Source organism: Artemia sp. Qi Xiang Cuo, chromosome 3 (assembly GCF_049724085.1).
Source record: "Artemia sp. Qi Xiang Cuo chromosome 3, ASM4972408v1, whole genome shotgun sequence".
Classification (NCBI taxonomy): domain Eukaryota; kingdom Metazoa; phylum Arthropoda; class Branchiopoda; order Anostraca; family Artemiidae; genus Artemia; species Artemia sp. Qi Xiang Cuo.
Window position 1 is genome coordinate 34,469,249 of NC_142796.1, and position 19,944 is coordinate 34,489,192.

General features: G+C 35.0%; 1 protein-coding gene across 1 annotated transcript in view; it reads left to right on the forward strand.

Annotated features, from left to right (window-relative positions):
- LOC148954033 (roundabout homolog 2-like) overlaps positions 1-19,944 on the forward strand; it is a 218,984-nt gene that overhangs the window by 106,140 nt on the left and 92,900 nt on the right. Inside the window, exons 7-9 of the mRNA XM_089086894.1 lie at positions 5,164-5,369; positions 11,533-11,812; positions 15,213-15,503. Of these exons, the coding sequence (XP_088943020.1) occupies positions 5,164-5,369; positions 11,533-11,812; positions 15,213-15,503 (777 nt within the window). The remainder of the gene's footprint in view (positions 1-5,163; positions 5,370-11,532; positions 11,813-15,212; positions 15,504-19,944) is intronic.

The window sequence follows — 19,944 nt, forward strand, 5'->3', positions numbered from 1 at the left end:
TAAATCAATAGCTTTTACCAAGCTTATACTCTTTGGAGTAGAACTTCCCCGAAAATAGCAGAGGCTATGGGAGGGATATTGAATCAAATAGGAAGGTGAATCTCTCCTAGGTATGGACTATATGGACTATTTGAGTGTCCTAGATAAAAAAAATCCATTAAGTTGAAAGAATCTGTGGAGGTGTTGAGAGTTGAGAATGCAAAAATTGACTTTGAGACTAAGTAACATAGACTTGACATAAATGAAGGTGATGTCCGGTAACGAGTATACAGATCAAGTGGATAGCTTCACTTATTTGGGTAGTAATATTAGTAAAGATGGTAGATGAAATGAAGATGTAAAAGTAGAATAGCCGATTCCAAGGGTATTTTTTCATGGTTGAAAAATGTCAATCAGCAGGCTGTATGACAAATGCGGTGTTATACCACTTTCTAGGGCTACAATGAAAGAAAGGTTTAGATGCCGAGGGCTTGTTTGACAAATTAAGGATGACAGATTGCCAAAGACTGTGCTTTTTAATTATCAATCTGGGTCAAAACGAAAAGCAGGTTACCCCGAAATGGGGTGAGAAGGCATCACAAGTAAGGGTTTATAGGAAAGTGAAACTTCATGTGGGGGTGGGTGGGTAAAGAGTGAAGTCCTTGACGAAATATGGGAGGAGAAGAAGCATACATATTTGTGTTGGCCTTGGGGGGCTTAATGCATCAGTAAGTTATTAGTAATGGTAATAGTATTCTGGATGGGCATCCCCCACAAGTAAGCCGAGTGTGACTTGGTCTAAACAAAAATTTTTTAACAATGTGCATGAATATTGTTTACGGTAATCTTTGTTAACTCAAAACTAGTTAAGCCTCAGAACGCTAACTTACATTTCATTGGCACCGCAATAGCACTTCCTAAGTAAACAGGGCTTCTCTGTCTAATTTGTTCTTCAGACTGCTTTATATAGAACTTGTTGTTGGAACTTTGGAGGGGGCTCGTTCGATTAAAAATTGAAAGTTCTAGTGCCATTTTAAGGAGCCCCGAAACGGGCTAAAAACTTTCGCTCAACAGTTATTATTTGTCGTAAAATAAACAAAAAAGAAAACAAAAAGAAAAACCAAACAAACAAATTAACCAAAATTAAACAATTCGGGTAACAAACTGTAAGCAAGAAGCAACTCGGCCCAATAGTAACCGAAACTCTAAATAAGGAATTTTGATAACAATTAATATATCAATTCTATTGGCTTTTTAAAATGATTCCAAATATATAAAATTCATTTAGTTTAATTTTACCCATAAAATGCTACAAGCCCGAGAAAATTCGGCAAATTTTAGAAAATGGGAAAAAAAAACAAAGGTCAAAGCTATCTTAATTAAAATCACACCATCAGATTAGAACCCTAATGCCGAGGTTTCAAGCTCCTATCTACAACAATGTGGAGTTGTGAATCAAACAGTTCGTGTTACTTATCAATAGCTACGAGCCTGAGAAAAATTTAACCAATTTTTGTAATCAAAACTACCAGTACCCTTTTTAAGTGACCAAAAATAATGGAGGGCATCTAGCTCCCCTTCCACTCTCAATTTTTCCCCTAAGTCATCTGATCAAAATTTTGGAATAGCCATTTTGTTCAGCATAGTTGAAAAAATCTAATAACTATGTTTATTTTAAGTTTTAATGTTTATTTTAAGTTTATTTTGTATATTAAGTAATAGTGTATATTACTGTTTATTTTAAGTTTTAATGTAGCTCCTTATTTTCAGTTGAAAAAACATTTTTTTTTTTTTTTATGCAAGAAGAAAGATCACGGATGCGTGTTTATGTGTTTTTTGTGTGTTTTTTTTCATGATGATCATATCAAACCAACGGCCCTTGATAATGGAGAGAAGGATCATTCGAAAGGAAAATAAAATGTATAGTGGTCTTTCCATGACCAAAAACATTGGAGGATAACTAGCCCCCTCCCACACCCCTTTTCCATCGCGACATCCGATAAAAATTTTAAGATAGCTATTTGGCTCAGCATGGTTGAAATAGGCACTAACTATGCTAAGGGGAGAATTTCCTAAGGGGAGACTTTTCCATGGGGAGGAAACTTCCAGGTGTAATTTTCCAGGAAAAACTGTACACGGGGGAAAGGGCTTTATGTTAAGCAATTTGTCAATTGTTTACATATATTATTTGCTATTGGAAAATATACAGAAATTTCGGAGGAGAAATTTCTACGGGGAAAGATTTTGCAGGGCAAGTTTTCTACGGAAGGGAGGGGGAGTTCTCGGCATGATTCAAAAAACGATCAGAAATCAAAGTTTTTTTTTTTAAAGTAAGGAGAATTTTCCAGGGGGAATTTTCTGGGGGTCATTTTCAGGGTATAATTTTCCATAAGAGAACTCTCAGCGGGGTGAACTTCTTGTGAGTTTTTTTTCTGGGTGAAAATTTCCATAGAGTTGGAAGAGGAATTTCCCGGTATAATTTGAAAATACAATCGGAAATTAAATAGAAAAATGAAGTTTTTTCAACTGAAAGTAAGTAGTAGCATTAAAACATGAAACGAAAAGAAATTATTCTGTATTTGAGGGAGACTGTCCCTTCTTTAACCGTTGCTCATTACGATAAAGTTTTTTAGTGCTTTAATGGAAGATTCTTATTCTAATTAAACGACCCTTGTGCTTCAGGAGTCATTAGTAAAGAATTTGGAATATAGTCTGAATTTAAGTCCTTTGACCCAAAGTCAAACCTTGAAGCCATTCTGACTGCTATTATGTTACAGCCTCAAATATGGGAAAGTGTCAAGCAAACATTCCCTCAAACACGCCTTAAAAGTTTCAATTTAACTCCTTTGGCCGTCCCTGAGATATTGCAGATACACGGTTTTAACAACCTTTAATGTACAAAGTTTCGTTTGGCTTTGCTCAACATTCCCTTCAGTATCCCACGAAAAACCTCAGTTCAATACCCTTAGCCACTCCTGAGATATTGCAGATGTTTTTTTTGGCCATTTGGGTGCACATCGTGTCTTTGATTCAGACAAGCATCCCCCTCAACATGCCCTGAAAGTTTCAATTCAATAACTTGAACATTCCCAAGATATTGTAGATGTGCCCCTCTGACAACCTGGATGTAGACGTTTTAGTTCAGTACCTCACTTAAAATACCCTGGAAGTTTCAACTTAATAAATTTACCCGCTCCTTAGATATCGCAGATACGCCCTGTTGACAAATGCACATAGTGTCTACTTATTTAGTTCAGCATGCCCTTAATATTCCCTGATAATTTCACCTTAGCACCTCTACTCTTAATAATTGTAAAAGTTGTATGATCAGAAAGAGTAGTAGTACTAGTAGTAGCGGTAGTAGCATGCACATAGTCCTTTTGGTCAGTTCGGCCTCCTCCTCAGCATGCCCTGAAAGTTTAAACTGAACAACCTAAGCAGTTATAGTAGTATAATAACCTAGAAGTTTCAACAGCAGTAGTAGTAGCGGTAGGCACAGCAGTTGTAATATTTGAATAGCACCTTTGTTTGGTTCAACATCCCCCTTAACATTCCCAGAAAGTTTCAAGTTAATACCCTTAGTTTTAGAAGTGGTAGTAGCAGTAGTAGTAGCACTGGTAGTAGCAGTGCTGATAGTATTAGTAGTAGCAGCAGTAGCAGTTGTAGTAGTAGCAGCAGTAGTAGTAATAGTAGTGTTAGTAGTAGTAGTAGTATTAGTAGTAATATTAGTAGTAGTAGTAGTAAAAGTAGTAGTAGTATGCACACGGCTCATTTTTAGGGAAATCAACATTCCCTTCAACACGCCCTGAAAGTTTTGGCTTAATTTTTTTCGCCGTTCTTGAGATATGTTTAAACGGTGCCTCGTGTAATCATGGATTTCCTAATGGAATTATGGAGGACATGATCGGTCCTAGGTGTCGCATTGGATCAACGCTTTTGAAGATCATCCTCTGGGACAAAAAATCATAAGTGTTGTAGTGCATATGGGTGTATCCCATTTGAGCGCTTTCCCATTTGAGCGCCATGGCGCGCCAATGGGAATTTCCCAGTTGCGCGCCGTATTTTAATTAGTTCAGTTGTGTCCCATTTGAGCGCCAGATAATATTTTGCGTATGTTAGGTGATATATCTAGGTGATCAGGTAAATTTTTCGCAAATCATATTATTGACTTACGAATAAAGTAAACACACCACTCGATGCCTTTTTAGGCTCTTTCCAAATATAATAATCATTTTTGTCGGAAATTAATTTTACCCCCCCCCCTCGGTATCCCCCTCCCGTTGAAATATGGGCACCGGCGGGGGGGGGTTTACATGATAACACGTCACTCCACTTACACACCCCAATAAAATTGCAACCCCACCCCGAATTGTACAAATATAAAAATTACTGTGGATCGATATGGAGGGGGGGAAAATTAATATACGAAAAAATTATTATTATATTTGGAAAGAGCATAAAAAGGTATCGAGTGGTATGTTTACTTTATTCTTATGTCAATAATATCAACTGCGAAAAATTTACCGACGGGTCTTCATGTCTGTTTTCCTCATACAGTATATAGCGGTGGATACCGCATAATGCATAAGTACCTGTATATACCTTTAGTAGTAAATATATATGGTATACATAAATACTATATATATTTACTTAGTTTATAATACTATAAATGGAAGTTATTTTCACAACCATTGACCCAATAAAATCCTCAGTTTTGTTCGTTGTCTTCGTGGCAATAAATATTTCTACAGGTCAATGTGGCAGCAAACCACGCTTCATCCACCGCAAAATCACAATTTTGGGTTTGGCGCTCAAATGGTACTCCGTGGCGCTCAAATGGGAACAAAATTCCATGGCGCTCAAATGGAACAAAATTCCGTGGCGCTCAAATGGGAAAGCGCTCAAATGGGAACACCCCGTGCATATATCTTTATTTAAATCTGTTTTTTAGAATTTGGTTTCTATTTACATAGTTCATTTTCTACTTACCAGTTATTATGTGATTTGTTTTTATTTATTGTGATTTAACTCATAAGAATTTAAGTTGCTTTTTATCAATTTTTCCTTACTCTTTTGGCACCCCTTTTAAGTCTTCTTAAGTGTGTCTGCAACAGTTTAAATCTTTCAGTTTTTTTCTTCACTTTCCTTTTAAATTTTATGAGTCGTTTGTTGCCTTCTTTGCAGTGCAACCGACCGTGACAAGCACAGAGAGGCATGCAAAAGTTGTCTCTGGTGAAACTGTCACTTTCCCATGTCGTGCTGAGGGATTGCCTGCTCCAAAAACTTTCTGGATTAAGGAGTCATCAGATAACTGGGAGGCAAACGGCAGAACGAACTTCATGGATGGGAAGAAAAGGCTTGTGAATGAAGACGGTTCACTGACTTTAAGGGTAATAAACACTCTTCTGGTTTTGCATACGAATAAAAAGCATTCAGAAGAGACCTACGATGTGTTTTTGTCTTAGCGGTAAGCCTGCGGAAAATTTCAAGTGAGGCGGTAATGTCTTTGAAGCTCAACTGCAATTTATTGGAATGATAAGTGAATTTTCAAAATAAAAAGATAAATAAAATAAATGTTGAATATCAATCTATTTTAGAAATATTTCTTGGCTTCAGAAAGAATTTTAGAGATTAAAAAATAAAACACCCTTAGATTTTTTTTTGCCATTGATCGATAATTAAAACGCTTTTTTCTATCAAGTTCTTGTTTTTTTAAGTTTATTGGTGAATTTAACGTAGAATTAAAATAGATAAATCAAGCAGTGAATTAAAAATGCACAAAGCGGTAAGTTTCCACTGATTCCTTGCCACAAATTGTTAAACTTTATTCTGGAAAATTATCAATTATAGATAATGGTTGAGCAATGTTTAGGACTAATCAAACTAATCCGATGTGACGTTAATATTGCGCAGAGTTAATATAAAGGTTAAAGATCAGAAGAGAGTCAAGTTTATCTCCCACTTGCATGGAATAAAGACGCCAGGCATCGCATGTGACGTGTAATATTAAATCGAAACAAAAACCGGAATGTAAAAATCCATTTTGCTACTTCTATGAGGGCAGAAGGATGTTCGTAATTAAAAAAATAAAAATAAAAAAGGGTATTAAAGCTTTATAAACTCCTGTTTTTAAGGCTACATTGTTCATTTCACCAAAAAAAGTAGAAATGTTCAGAAAGTACTTAAACATGCACTTTAGAATTAAAAATCTAAGAAAAACCAAAATGACAACAACTTTCTTTAATTGAAGGAAGTTACGGCCTCAGAGATAGTTTGCGTACAACTTAACAAAAGGCCATACTATAATCGCAACGTTGCACTAGTTTATGGATACCAATTTTGTGTGTCGTGGAGGTGGGATGGGTAAAGTTAAGGTTGTAATTAGGTTCTAACTTAGGTTCTGTTTATTCCTCATTTCATGAAGTATCCAGTAGCCAAAAACCTTTTTTGTCCCAAAAATGCTGCCATGGCCTTTTTTAGGTTTGCAAACTTTTCCTTTATATTTAAGATCAGTTTTCTGCCCCTGACTGCAGACCGTCCTTAGCTTTTTTTGCTTATAAAACAGACGAGTATCACAGACTATCCCAGCTGAATGTTTACTGGGCATAAAGTGGCACCAATTGACGAAAATATTCATTGTTTTTGTTATTTTTTTCGGGGGGGGGGGTTGCAAATCTTATTTTTTAAATCTATTAGAGGTAAGTTTGTTTTTCAATTTTTTCGACAAAAATATCAAAAAACGATATGTTCCCATGAAAATGCCAAAAGAGGTATTTTTCAAAATATAGCAGGGGGAGGGAGGCCAAATACCCTACCTGCCTCTAATTGACACCAATGGGTGTAGAAAAGCACCCAAATACGAACCCCCCCCCCCCCAATCTCGCCTTCATCCAAAAACAAAATGGTGGCAACTTTTTTTCGAAAGCCTGTCAATGAGCTAGTGCACAAAAGTTTCGATGGCTTATGACTTAATTGAAAATCATTTTCAAAGTAGCATATTCCTTTTGGCTATTAAAATTCGGATACTTTTTAATCTGGTCAAACTTCACCCCTTACATCTGTTATTTTAACTGAAAGGGATACTTTTCTTTTCAAAAAATTCAACTTGGCTCTGTTCTTTTATTGTAAGGGAAGTAATTTCATTAAAGTTTTCTTTCCTATTGCTGGAAAAAGAACTTAAAACTCCATGAAAAACCGAGTTATTTGCATATCATTAATTTCTCTCACACATGTTTAAGTAATGGTTTTTTCACGCGATGCTTTCGTTTTATCTTTTCAGAAATTGTTCAATATCACGCTCACCATTTAAGCTGTCTATAGAATTTCTTTTTCAATTTAGCACTTTATGTCTTTCAAACTTTCTATAGCCGATGAGAGGTCAAACTAAGGGAGGCCATGTGTCCAAATTGTGTGGACAGCATTTAGTCCTAAAGAGGCTGAATTGAAATTTAGGCCTAAATTATTATATGGATTATGGGCCGTATAATATTATACGGGCGAGAGATTCAGACTGTGAGATAATTTTTTGCATCACCGAATGTCCAATTTCTCAGTTGTTTTTTTTTTTACGTCAAAGTATTGGAAGCTTTTTAAAAATGCTTTTCATTCAAATTCAACGGTCCTTGTATTTGACGAGTCTTTTTTTAAGAATTGTGACAAAAAGTAAAACTTTAGTGAACAAAACAAAATTTTGGCAAAACAAAAATACCAAATTCAACATTTTTGTTGGTAGGAGCTTAAAACGTTTACAATAAGGCTTTCTTACTTGCTGAATCTAATTACGGGATTTTCGTTAAGATCGCTTCACTTTTTGGGGATGTTTCCTTCTTTCGAAAATCAGAAAAATTTTCACTGGCTTGATGGGTAACATTAAAATTAATGAATTTTATATATTTAGAGTCACCATAAAAAGCCATTTCTTTTAATGTATTTATCGATAAAACTCCGTTTTTTAGAGTTTCAGTTGCTATTGTAAAAGATCATTTTAAATTTTCTTTTGTTTTTCATCTCTGAGTAAGCGATTCATATGTCTTCCCCCTTTGTACAGGCCGATGAGCCTTTGGGGGAATAATAACATGTAATATTGTATGTGTATCTAATGAAGAATAAAACTTATCTTATCTTATCTTATTAGGCCAAATCGACCCTTATTTACAGTTCATTGCCACGAAGTGTTTGATTGTATCACCACATTTAATTACTGTAAAACTATAAGTTTAACATAAAATTTTTTGACAAGTCTACATCAATTGGCTATTTCTGAATTTTATTCGATTGCTTTTCGACCCTTTTTGGGCCAAAACATTGTTTTGCGCCACCAAATGGCAGAAATGCCGCCTTACTGTGGCATAATATGTTTTTCTGATTAAAAATAGATTTAGTACTTTTAATTGTCACCTAAATTAGCCCTCTCCCGATATTCTGAGAGCAGTATTATCACCTGTGGTAATTTTTCCGCGACATAGGCTTGCAAGCATCCACAACAGGGTTCTCCTGTATGCTGATTTTGATTGTTTAACTTGGATCAAGATCACTTGCACTTTTGGGGGTGGTTTCCCTTTTTTTGAAAAACGCAAATTTTATTAAGCTCATAATTTTTGGTGGGTAACTATAAGCTTAACGATTTATATATATTTAAGATTACCACAAAAATTTAATCCTCTCTATACATATAAGTTCCTATTCTTAGAGTTTTGGTTACTATTAGCATGAGTCTCTCCTTTCTCGCAATTCGATGCTACGAACGTTTGGCAAAACAATGATTCAGGTATTTAAATTACGCTCCCAACTCAGTTTTAAATTGGGAGACCTTTTGAATTATTTTGAGCAAATATGATGACAAATATGACAATTCTCATTGAAAACTGGAACAAGTTTGAGCAGCAGATGAATTTTAAGGAAAGAGAATAAAACCAAACAGTTTTTATTCTCTCAGTGGATGTAAATATATCTTTTGCCATATAAAATGATAGAAAACGCTGTTTTGATCGTCCAATTTCTTGAAAAGCTTTTAAAGATTAAATACTTTTCAAATGGACATGTTGACTTTGCTCCATATTTCTTCTTGGAAAAGAATTGTAATTCTTGATAAATGTTCGTGTTTTTCCAGTATGTTTTGGTGCTTTTACTTGAATTAAAGCGCTGTCTGATGAAGCTGACTGACTTGAAAATCATATTTGAATGTTGTAATATATTTTTTTCTTTAAAATTATTAAAAGATAGTGATGCAAGGACTTTTCAGGGTTCAAAATGCAAGCTTTTCTGCTTGTAATTCTCTGTTTCCTCTGTTAAAAAAAATCTTCAGTCGAAGAGCTTAAAAAAGACTGAGACAGCCTAAAAAAGACTATCATATTTTTTTCTTTAAATTATTTGAAAATAGTGGTGCAAGATCTTTTCAGGATTCAAAGTACAGGTGTTTTGTCCTTGTAATTCTCTTTTTCCTCTGTTAAAAAATTTTTCGGTTGTACAGCGTAAAAGACACTTATATTCAAGTTATTTGAAATAAATTTTCAAATAATTTAAACTACAAAATTCAATAGTTCGAATTCTTGCCGCACAATCAGTAAAGAATCACATTGAAAGACTGTATAATTGTGTTCTATTTAGAGCGTTCAGTTTTCTATCTGACACTTAAAAATATTTTACAACTGTAATTTCTAAAAATTTCGCAAAGACTCAACTGCCGCATATTAAATTTTTCTTAGCAGAAGTCCTAGATAATATCACTTTACACTAAAATAATAAAAGCTCTTTCCTCTATAGCAATTTGAATGGCTATGGAATAGCATCTTCTAAGAAAACAAAACACACGTTTAAAGTATTTAATTTGGCAATTTTTGAAATACGTAAACAATCCTTTGCCCCATCGCTCATAGAAAAAAATCATACATTTTGTCATTTGTCTTTTTCTTGCTTGTATGTAAGTTATGTCACCACATGTGAATCACCACATGCTAGTAGGTGATTGGGGAAAAAGCAATTTTGTTTTTAGGAAATCTCCTGTAATGTAGATTACTTTTTCTTTCTGTATATCTCCTATGTTATATTCTGATATATGTAGTTATATATATATATAACTATGTATATATATTATATTTTGTATCGTAGCATATGGGCGTGTTCTTCCTAAGAAGAAGTGAAATAAAACAGAATTTCAGGGATCGCCTCATCTGAGGGTTGTTCTACATCGCCTTGTGTTCGCAATTTTTAGAGACAGTCGAAGTAAGGTTTTAAACTATTTGCGAGTTCTTGTTCAAAGATTGAATCCTATCAAACCAATGGTCCTAGAAGATCAGAAAGGGGCTCATTCGAACGGAAATCAACAGTTCTAGTCCCCTTTTAAAGTGACCAAAAAGATTAGAGGGCAACTAGCCGTCTAAACTAGCACTTTTTATATTGGATATTTCGGAAAATATTGAATGACTTATTGCAAAGTTGATTTTGGGTACGCAGAATTCGAAACATTTATTCTGAAATTTGAAAAAGCCTGTACTACTATTGAGAATATATATTCTGAAAATTGGGGAAAAAATACTGCTACTACTACAAGCACTTCTTAGAGCTTTAAGCCTTCTCCCATTAAATATTTCATCAATTCATACTTGGGCTAAAAGGGCCATTTTGATTTTGGCATGTGCCTTGCTGGTCCCCTTATTGGCAAGATGTTAGGCTCATCAAAAATGTTCAGGTATACTGGTTGTTAGGTATACTAACCTACATACCTAATATACTCTGAGATTCTACCAAAACTGTAGTTCTGGGGTTGTGTGTATACATTTATTATAATTGACGGTGTACAGTTATCAATAAAATTGTGTATTTCCCTCTTTAAACCTTCTGTTGTGAGCTTTGAAGGCTGACTAACTATATTATTTTTCTGCCTGGATTTTTTTTTTTTTTTTTTTTTTTTTTTTTTTTTTTTAATATATCATTCACATATTAGTGAAGAATTAATGGATAAGAATGTTGGTTTGACTTGAAGGCCACATTGATTTGAAGGCTAATTGCATTATTATTATTATGCTTTTAGTGTTTGCTTAGAGGGCACATCACCAACAGTGTCGTACACTGTTGCAATGTCTCTTTATTGGAGCAATATTATAATATTTCCTTCAACAATCTACCTATATGGATTTTTGTGACACTACCTCTCAGTCAGTTACTAATATTCGGCTTTGGAAACGATTGTGTTTTATCATGAAGGGGCACCTGATGCCTGAAGACAAGCGACTGTTTCATAGACTTTAAGTAGATTTCACTAATATGATGATAACTTTTATTCAATTTCGATTTGTGTACCCTATTTGTCTCAGAGCTGGGAATCGAATAGAAAATTTCAAGAAAAGTTTCTTTTTTTGGGAGAGGGGTAAGGAAGACTTTAAATTTCGTGTTTGGGCTAATATATTTATTTTATGCCTCTTGTTTGATATATTCTGCGGCTAGTGTATTACAAATTGCAAAAGACTTCTAAGAATTAATAGAAAAACCATGGTGAAGTTTCAACTTTGTTCTCGATTTTTACTATTTGAATCTTTATCATTTTATATTTTTTAGAATGTTGAAGTAGAGGACGGAGGGAAGTATGTCTGCATGGCTGTAAATGGAGGTGGTGCAGATTTTTCTCGAACTAATTTCCGCGTCTTGTACCGACGACCTCACAAAATTCCACCCGTTATCCACATAGGCCCTGCAAATCAAACATTACCACTTAGATCCGTTGGGATATTGCAGTGTGATGCAGAAAATGCGCAAGTAACATGGTCAAAAAGTGGCAAAATGCTTGTTCCAGAAGAGAGATTTTCTATAGATGAGCATGGGACTTTAAGGATTGAAGGTATTTACTTTTATTGATTTTTTTTCTGTGATTTTACGATTCTAGATTACTTGGGAACTTTGCTCCGAAACAAAACTTTTCCAAGAACACTTTGACACTTTGATCTTTGACTCAACCAAGTACAGTCCAATTTAATCAAGAACGTTACCTTTAAGAAGAAATAATTCAATTCAAATTACAACGAAAGTTAAAATTCATTGCCATATCAGCAGAAGGATAAAAAGTTACTATTACTAACACTGCAACAAAGTACAAACCTGTGGCAACATTATACAGCGTGAGACTGACACTCTGGTGGCTGTTTGCACACTGTTCAAAGCTCCTAGGTAATTTCGAAAACTACACTGCCTTTCCATCATGATTAGTACTGTTCGAATAGGGATAAATCCTTTTATCAGACACTGAAAAAAAAATATCAAGTATTTTTTTATGACTAATAAAAAGTTTTATTCCTATATTCTAACCTTTATCCCTTCTTCAAAGCTCCTGTTCAGCACCCAGTGTTTCAATTAATACTTTGAGGTCTTCACTGTCCTTTGTATCTGGTCTCTTTTCTATTCGGAGTTGATTCAACAATCCATTCAAAGTCAACAACTTAAGCTGCCTTTTCCTGGTGCATATACTGAATGGGGTGGAGCCAGCTCCTCTGTAAAGAGTCACGTTTGTTATCCCATGGGAATATCGATTTCTAAATAAAACCCTTAAAACTTTAATGGAAATTTTTTTAAATAAATTTGTTTAGTTTTCGAATGAAGATCATGTATTTTGATGGGTTTGATGGGGGTGGTAGTCCGACAATTATATGTGCTAATTCCTGTTGGGTTTAAACTTTAATTGATAGTTTATTCTATTTTCTTATTCTTTTGAGGTTCACTAATCCACTCATATGAATTTCGCTTCATTTTAACTTTCACTTGTTATGTGGATTTAATTCTGCTCTTTTTTTTAATATTGCTCTTTATTTTTCTTTTCAAAACTTATTTCAACAGTTTTGTTTTTGAATTAATCAAAACACAAGCCACATCTAGGTAGGATATTTTTACTATTGTTGCCAAATCCTACTTATAGAAAATAACACGTTATCATACCGTTCGTGGTAATGAACGTTATGCAAAGAGTGACTCCTGTCAATAGTAACTAAAACTTCAAAAATAAACACTACGGATTATTATTCGCTTACGGATTATCATTTTAGTTCCTGATTCCAGTAGTTTGTGTAGCTTTATGTAATTCAAAACTTAGGTAACCTGAAAATCTTGTGTAAGCGGGGAATAAGCGCCACCCCCCCCCCCCCCCCCGAGTAAAATATCCCCTGGAAAATTCCCCTCGGAAAATCCTTCCTGCTAAAATTCCCCCGAAAAATTTTCCCCATGTGGAAAACTACCCCTCGGAAAATGTTCTCCCTTTGGAAAAGCCCCCCAAGGAGCATTCCCTCCTCCCCCCCCCCAGGAAAATTCCTCCACATGCCAAATTTAGCATCCACAGAGAAAGCACAAAAATTGATGTCTCAGAATGCCGATTAGATGTTCTAAGGGATAACAAAAGGACCAGATGTCTTTTCAACTAATTTTAAGGTGCTCTTTTCAGTAGCAATATTGAAAAATCAAACGAGTGAAATCAAGCAGTTCATCACCTGTTCTGAGCAAAAATGTGAAAAACAAACCAGACAAAAATAGAGAACGCGGAAAGTAGAAAGAAATAAAAACCAAAATTGGAAGAACTAAAAAGCTAAAAGGGAGGGAAAAAGCAGCAACAGATAAAATGAATAACATGGAATCCAAATCCAACTATTAGTCAGAAAAAACAAAAACACACATCCGCGATCTTTCTTTGGCAAAAAAAAAATTCTAAATTTTTGTAGATGAGAGCTTGAAACCACTAGTAGGGTTCTCTGATCGTTTTATAGCTAGGGAGGGGGCAGATGCCTCCAAGGGCGCATTTTAGTGCCAAAACATGCTAATTCTCATTAAGTATTCAGGTAAATACAGAATTAGCTCAGCGGGGGGTGGATGTAGAAACTGATATAGGCCGTAATCTTTCTTGATTTCCGGAAACTTGTGGTCTACGCTGTTGTCATGAAAGTAAAAAGTAACATTAAATCTGAAAACGAGCAAAATTTATTCCGTTTAAAAGGCGGGCTGCCCCTTCCCCATTCCCAAACTTCCTTCGTGGTTGTAGAAACTTTGGAGAATGCTCATTCGATCGGCAATTGAGAATTTTAGTCCTTTTTTTTCTTCTTTTTTTGAAGTCGAAAGGGATTGAGACCTGCCAGCCTTTATCCATGAACCTTCTTTAATATCTGGTCCCTTTGTTACCCTTTGGGACAACACATCGACATTTTAGGTACCTATTTTGCACTTTCTGTGTGGCTAATCAATTTTGTGTGTGGGGGAATTTTCCATGGGGGAGGAATGGTTTGCGAGGGTGATTTTTCAACTAGAATTTTCCGCGGGAGGATTTTCCGGGCGAGAATGTTCCATCAGAATTTTCCGCGGAGGGAATTTTCCGGAGAGAAAATACCGGCCCCGTGTAAGAGCAAGGGCAACTAAAATTTCCTCCGGCGACTCTTGTCAATAGTAACTAAAGCTTCAGAAATGAAAGTTTAGGAATAATATTTCATATAAAAACCAGATTTGCATGCTGCTTTAAAATATGTCACGCTAGTGTTTAACAGTTGTTCACAAAAGATAATTATTTGCATAACATGCTCAAGTCATTCCTTATTTTAGCAGTTTTTGTAACTTTAGACAATTCAAAATTTGGATAAGGAGAAAAGCCTATGGTTTATTCCCTTTTTGTTTAAAATTAGTCTGGTGTGAACTTGAGGGCAACTAAAATTTCTAATTGATCGAATGTGTGAAAATAAACCTTTTCTATATGATTGAGCCTAGGTTGAAATTCTAAAAAAGAAAAGAAAAAAAAACTCTTAAACTCGGTTGTATTTCGAGAATTACATTACCAGTTTCAAAATAACTGAGAAAACAAGAGTAAAGTTTCAGATTTATAGTCTATATATAATAAAAAAAAAAAAATATTTTCCTAAAGAGAAGTAGTTACAAACATGTTTTTCCCCTTCCTTAGCTGGGAGAGAGTTTGTATCGTACAATCCTTGTTAAAATATTGAGAAGGGTCTCATGCAAACAGAAATTTGAAATCCGAGTGCAGAGAGAAAAGGTAAGGAAAATCGTACAAAAAATGCCAAGTCCGTTTTCGGGCATTTGGTTCTGCTAAACAACAATTTTTGCCCATATAAGGACAAACGAAAAACTAGACCCTGGTGTTCAAGTTCTTGTTTTGTCTAAAAACCAATAGCGTATGAATTTAGATGTCAATAAATCGTGTTTTGTGATCTGAACAAATCAACATAATTTGTGTACAATTTTTTAAATATTATTTTTAGGTCTCCAAGCTTCAGATTCTGGTTTGTATGAGTGCACTGCTCGTAATGAGGTTGGAGAGACCCGTTGGACCGCTAAACTTTCCGTTGAATCACCAACAAATCCCAATATCGTTTTTTACAGAACATCTACCGATCCTTTGGCCTTACCTGGCTCCCCAAGTCAGCCAAGGGTTCTAGATAGGTCTGCCCACAGTATCACAATCGGGTGGAAAAGCGGATCAAGAATGGGAGCTTCTCCTTCTGTTGGTTATATGGTAGAGTACTTATCTACAGAACAAGATCCATCCAAAGGTATGTTTGTACTTTAGACCGGAAACACATCGGATTTGTAACAGCATTTCCCCCTAACAGCATTTCTACAAGGTCTCTACTTGGCCGTTCTAATTGGCCCTACCAGCATTTCTACAAGGTCTCTACTTGGCCGTTATATCGTCGTGCCCCAAACAAATGGTTACATCTTGCACGTTTTTCAAAATGTTTTAGAAAGTGAGATTAGATTATTAATCTAAGGTTTGTAGCCCATAGGAGCGTTGCGGTCGATCTGAAAAAAGAATCTAAAAACTTTGCATTAAAGAATATCATACTTATTAGATAATTAATTTCATTCAATTATTAGACAACTAGTACATATTTAGAAAAATAAAGGATCACTTACCATTCAATAACCAAGGAGATAATTAGGCTTTAGTGCTCTTCTAATAACACAAGTAATTAGGCTTAAATTTGTAGTTATTAGAATGGATCCTGGAGATGATTGATTTTATTTTTGATATATTTTTTGCGCTTCCGACAATAAAAATGTAAAGAAACGATACCGCATTTAGTCCAATGGCGGCATTTGTGGTAACGTATTTACTGCATAGAAGCTAGGAGACGCCAGAACCAATCACCTAGAGAGGATAAGGTACCATTGTCTCTACCCAAAGATTACTGAACAGAATCTTATGCATAGTGGATCACGTTGCTGTCAAAATATTTGCTGTATCCTTTAGCTTTTAAAGTTGACTCTTTATTTAGACCCTTAAAACTGCTCTCGCTAAAGCACTAAACAGCCTATTTTGGCTCTCTTTTAAAATTAAATAAAAAAACAAGTTTTTTTAAACTGAAAGTAAGGAGCGACATTAAAACTTAAAACGAACAGAAATTATTCGATATATGAAAGGGGCTGTCCCCTCCTCAACGCTTCGCTCTTTACGCTAAAGTTTTTTGTTGTTTTAAATATAAAGTTGTGAGAAAGAGTCAAACTTTAGCGTAAAGAGCGAGACGTTGAGGAGGGGACAGCCCCTTTCATATACAGAATAATTTCTGTTCGTTTTAAGTTTTAATGTCGCTTCTTACTTTCAGTTTAAAAAACTTGTTTTTTTTATTGAATTTTTGATCGTTTTTTAGTTAATGCAACTTTTATTTTGGCTCATAATCATGAATAATTAAACAAAATTTGCATAAAAATTTTACTTTGCTTTTGCTAAATGGCTGTCTCTAAATTTGTTTTGACGTAATTTACAAATTAACTTATGTAACGAACTTCTATATTCGTCTATTTTTCTTCTGGCAAAAAAAAAACAAAGTTGTAGATTTTTGCAGATATGAGCTTGAAACCAATGTAATAGGATTTTCTGATACGCTAAATCTGACGGTGTGATTTTCATTAAAATTCTTTCACTTGTAGGGGATGTTTCCCCCCTCCTTAAAAAATCAGGTAAATTTTCTCAGGCTCGTAGCATTTGATGAGTAATAATAAACTTAATAAAATTTATATATTTAGAATCAACTTTATAGGCCAATTCTTTTCATACATTTATTGACATCAAAATTCCGTTTTTAAGAGTATCGATTACTATTGAGCCGTATCGCTTTTTTTATTGTTTTTTTATTACGTATATGTTATTACGTATATGAGGGGGTCTCCCCCTAGTCAATACCACGCTCTTTACGTTAAAAGTTAATTTTATTTTAATTCACAAACCCCTGAATCACACAGGCCGTTTAATTAGAATAGATAGCTCTTTTGAAAGCACTAAAAAAATAACTGTACCGTAAAGAGCGAGGTATTGACTTGGAGGAGAACCCCCTCATATACGTAATAATTTCTGTTCGTTTTGAGTTCTAATGTTGCTTCTTACTTTCAGTTGAAAAAACTTGTTTTTTTTAAATTTGATTTCTGATCGTTATTTAAATAATGCTTGGAAATCCGGCGCCCCCTTCATAGAAATGTCCCTTACCCCAAATAAACATCCTCCACGGAAAGATTCTCCCGAGTAACCCCCTCCTCCAGCCCCCCCCCACCAGAAAAAAATCCTTCCTGAAAATGTCTGTATACTTCCCAATAACCAATACAATATGCAAGGAATGGGCAAAGTTCATAACTTGCAGCCCTTCCCCTGGGAACTGTGGGGGATTAAGTCATCCTAAAAGACATATTTATTAGATTTTCGACTATGCTGAACAAAATGCTATCTCAAAATTTTAACTGGGTGACTTTGAGAGAAAAATGAGCGTGGGAGGGGGCCTAGTTGCCCTCCATTTTTGGTCACTTAAAAAGGGCACTAGAACTTTTAAGTTCCGTTCCAATGAGCCCTCCTACGATATTCTAGGACCACTGGGACAATACGATTACCCCTGGAAAAAAAAAAAAATTCTACACGCATCCCTGATCTTTCTTCTGGTAAAAATGGAAAATTCTACATTTTTGTAAATAGGAGCTTGAAACCTCTACAGTAGGGTTCTCTGATACGCTGAATATGATGGTGTAATTTTCATTAAGGTTCTATGACTTTTACCGGGTGTTTCCCCCTTTTTTTGAAAATCAGCCAAATTTTCTCAGGCGCGTAACTTTTGATGGGTAAGATTAAACTTGATGAAACTTATTTGAAATCAGAATTGAAATCTGATTCTTTTTATATATCTATTGGTATCAAAATTCCGTTTTTTAGAGTTTCGGTTACCATTGAGCCGGGTCGCTCATTACTTACAGTTCGTTACCACGAACTGTTTGATTATGAAAATGTGAGGTAGGATTTTAGTTTTACATAATTTTCTCAGTTAAGAATGGGCGGGGGGACTGACACACTATTACTTTACCACCAGCTCAGGAGATAACTATTATGGAACTTAATTGGTTATTTGCTTTCACGAAGTTTCAAATTTCTTTCCAGATAGTATTTTCTACCAAACGATGAAACTTTATACGCTTCCACTCCTTCAGCTAATATTTGTTTTTCTTTTAATACAACTTAAAATTGTAAAAAAAATATTTTATTTTAGAACCCCATTAATGGGAAGAAGGTTTCCATTTACTTTTCATATCTCTCCCCCCTCCTATCCTTTTCAACAGGTTTTAAAATCTTATTTCCTCTTATCAAATATATATATATATATATATATATATATATATATATATATATATATATATATATATATATATATATATATATATATATATATATATATATATATATATATATATATATATATATATATATATATATATATATATATATATATATATATATATATATATATATATATATATATATATATATATTTATATTTATAGAAATCGGACAAGATCTAGACAGTTCAGAAGTCGGAGAAAAATCGTTAAGAGCCTTAACTTTGAAAAAAAAATATTTATGTGAGTGAGTAGTTCACTCACATAAATATATCAATGACGTCATGTAACATTTTTAAATCAATGTTATTTTATCTTTATTTCTCAGTTCCGAATCTCTAAACCTGTTATCTAAACTGCCAAAATATTTAAGGTGTTTTATCAAAAATTATGATTTTTTAATTGAAGTTTTATTCTCTATGTATCATGAGTAGTACCCATTGGTAAGTAGTAGGTTAAATATGTCACTGAGTTATGGCCTTTGCAAAACAAAAGTGATCCGTTTATCTGGCCTCCCCCAGGCCATTCAGCGTGTCCCCAGGTGGCGATAGGGGAACGCTCTACAGATATGTAGGGTACCTCCATAGGAGGCACAGACCAAGGAGGGACCTTTTCCCTGGGGGTCCATAATAGAAACTGGGGCACCCTTTCCCGGGGTCATAAATATAAGCGGAAGAGGAAGAAGGCCCCTCAAATGTACACCCAAAAGGGCGCACTAGTTTATCCAAAAGTCCCATGAGTTACAAAACTCCTCCCAGTAATAGGTTACATTGCATGGTGACGCAGAAAACCATTGTGGGTGTATCCTCTGTAGGAGGACAACTTTGGAAGGGCTTAAAATCCAGATCTATTAACAACGGCCTCTGCAAAGGGCTGCCTCGACCTTTTCGGGGTACCTGCAATACTGGGGACCTTGCGGTCAACTCTATTCCCACTTGAGGAATGGCGCCCTTCGAGGAAATTATGGTCTAATTAACGACACAGCATTCGCACGGGATTTTCATTAATGGATAATTCTTCTGAGATTGGTATGTTTTGATGGGCGTCTTTGGGCTGAAAAACCTCTTCCTAGCTAATTTATCTATTATGGGTTGCCTCCCCGTAGTAGCATAATATTTGTAGACATGAATATATAATGAGTCAGAGGTAATAGGCTTGAGATTGTCTGTGCAGGATTTCGACTCTTGTTGATAGAAGAGCATCGCCAAGTGCTGAAAAACATGTTGTGACAAGATGGGCCTAGGATTCCACAAAACCTGCATTCAATTGGAGGTCCCAGGGACTTCTTGCTGTCCGGTTCTAAGCCGGCTTAATCACTTCGGTGTAGACTTGAGAAGATAT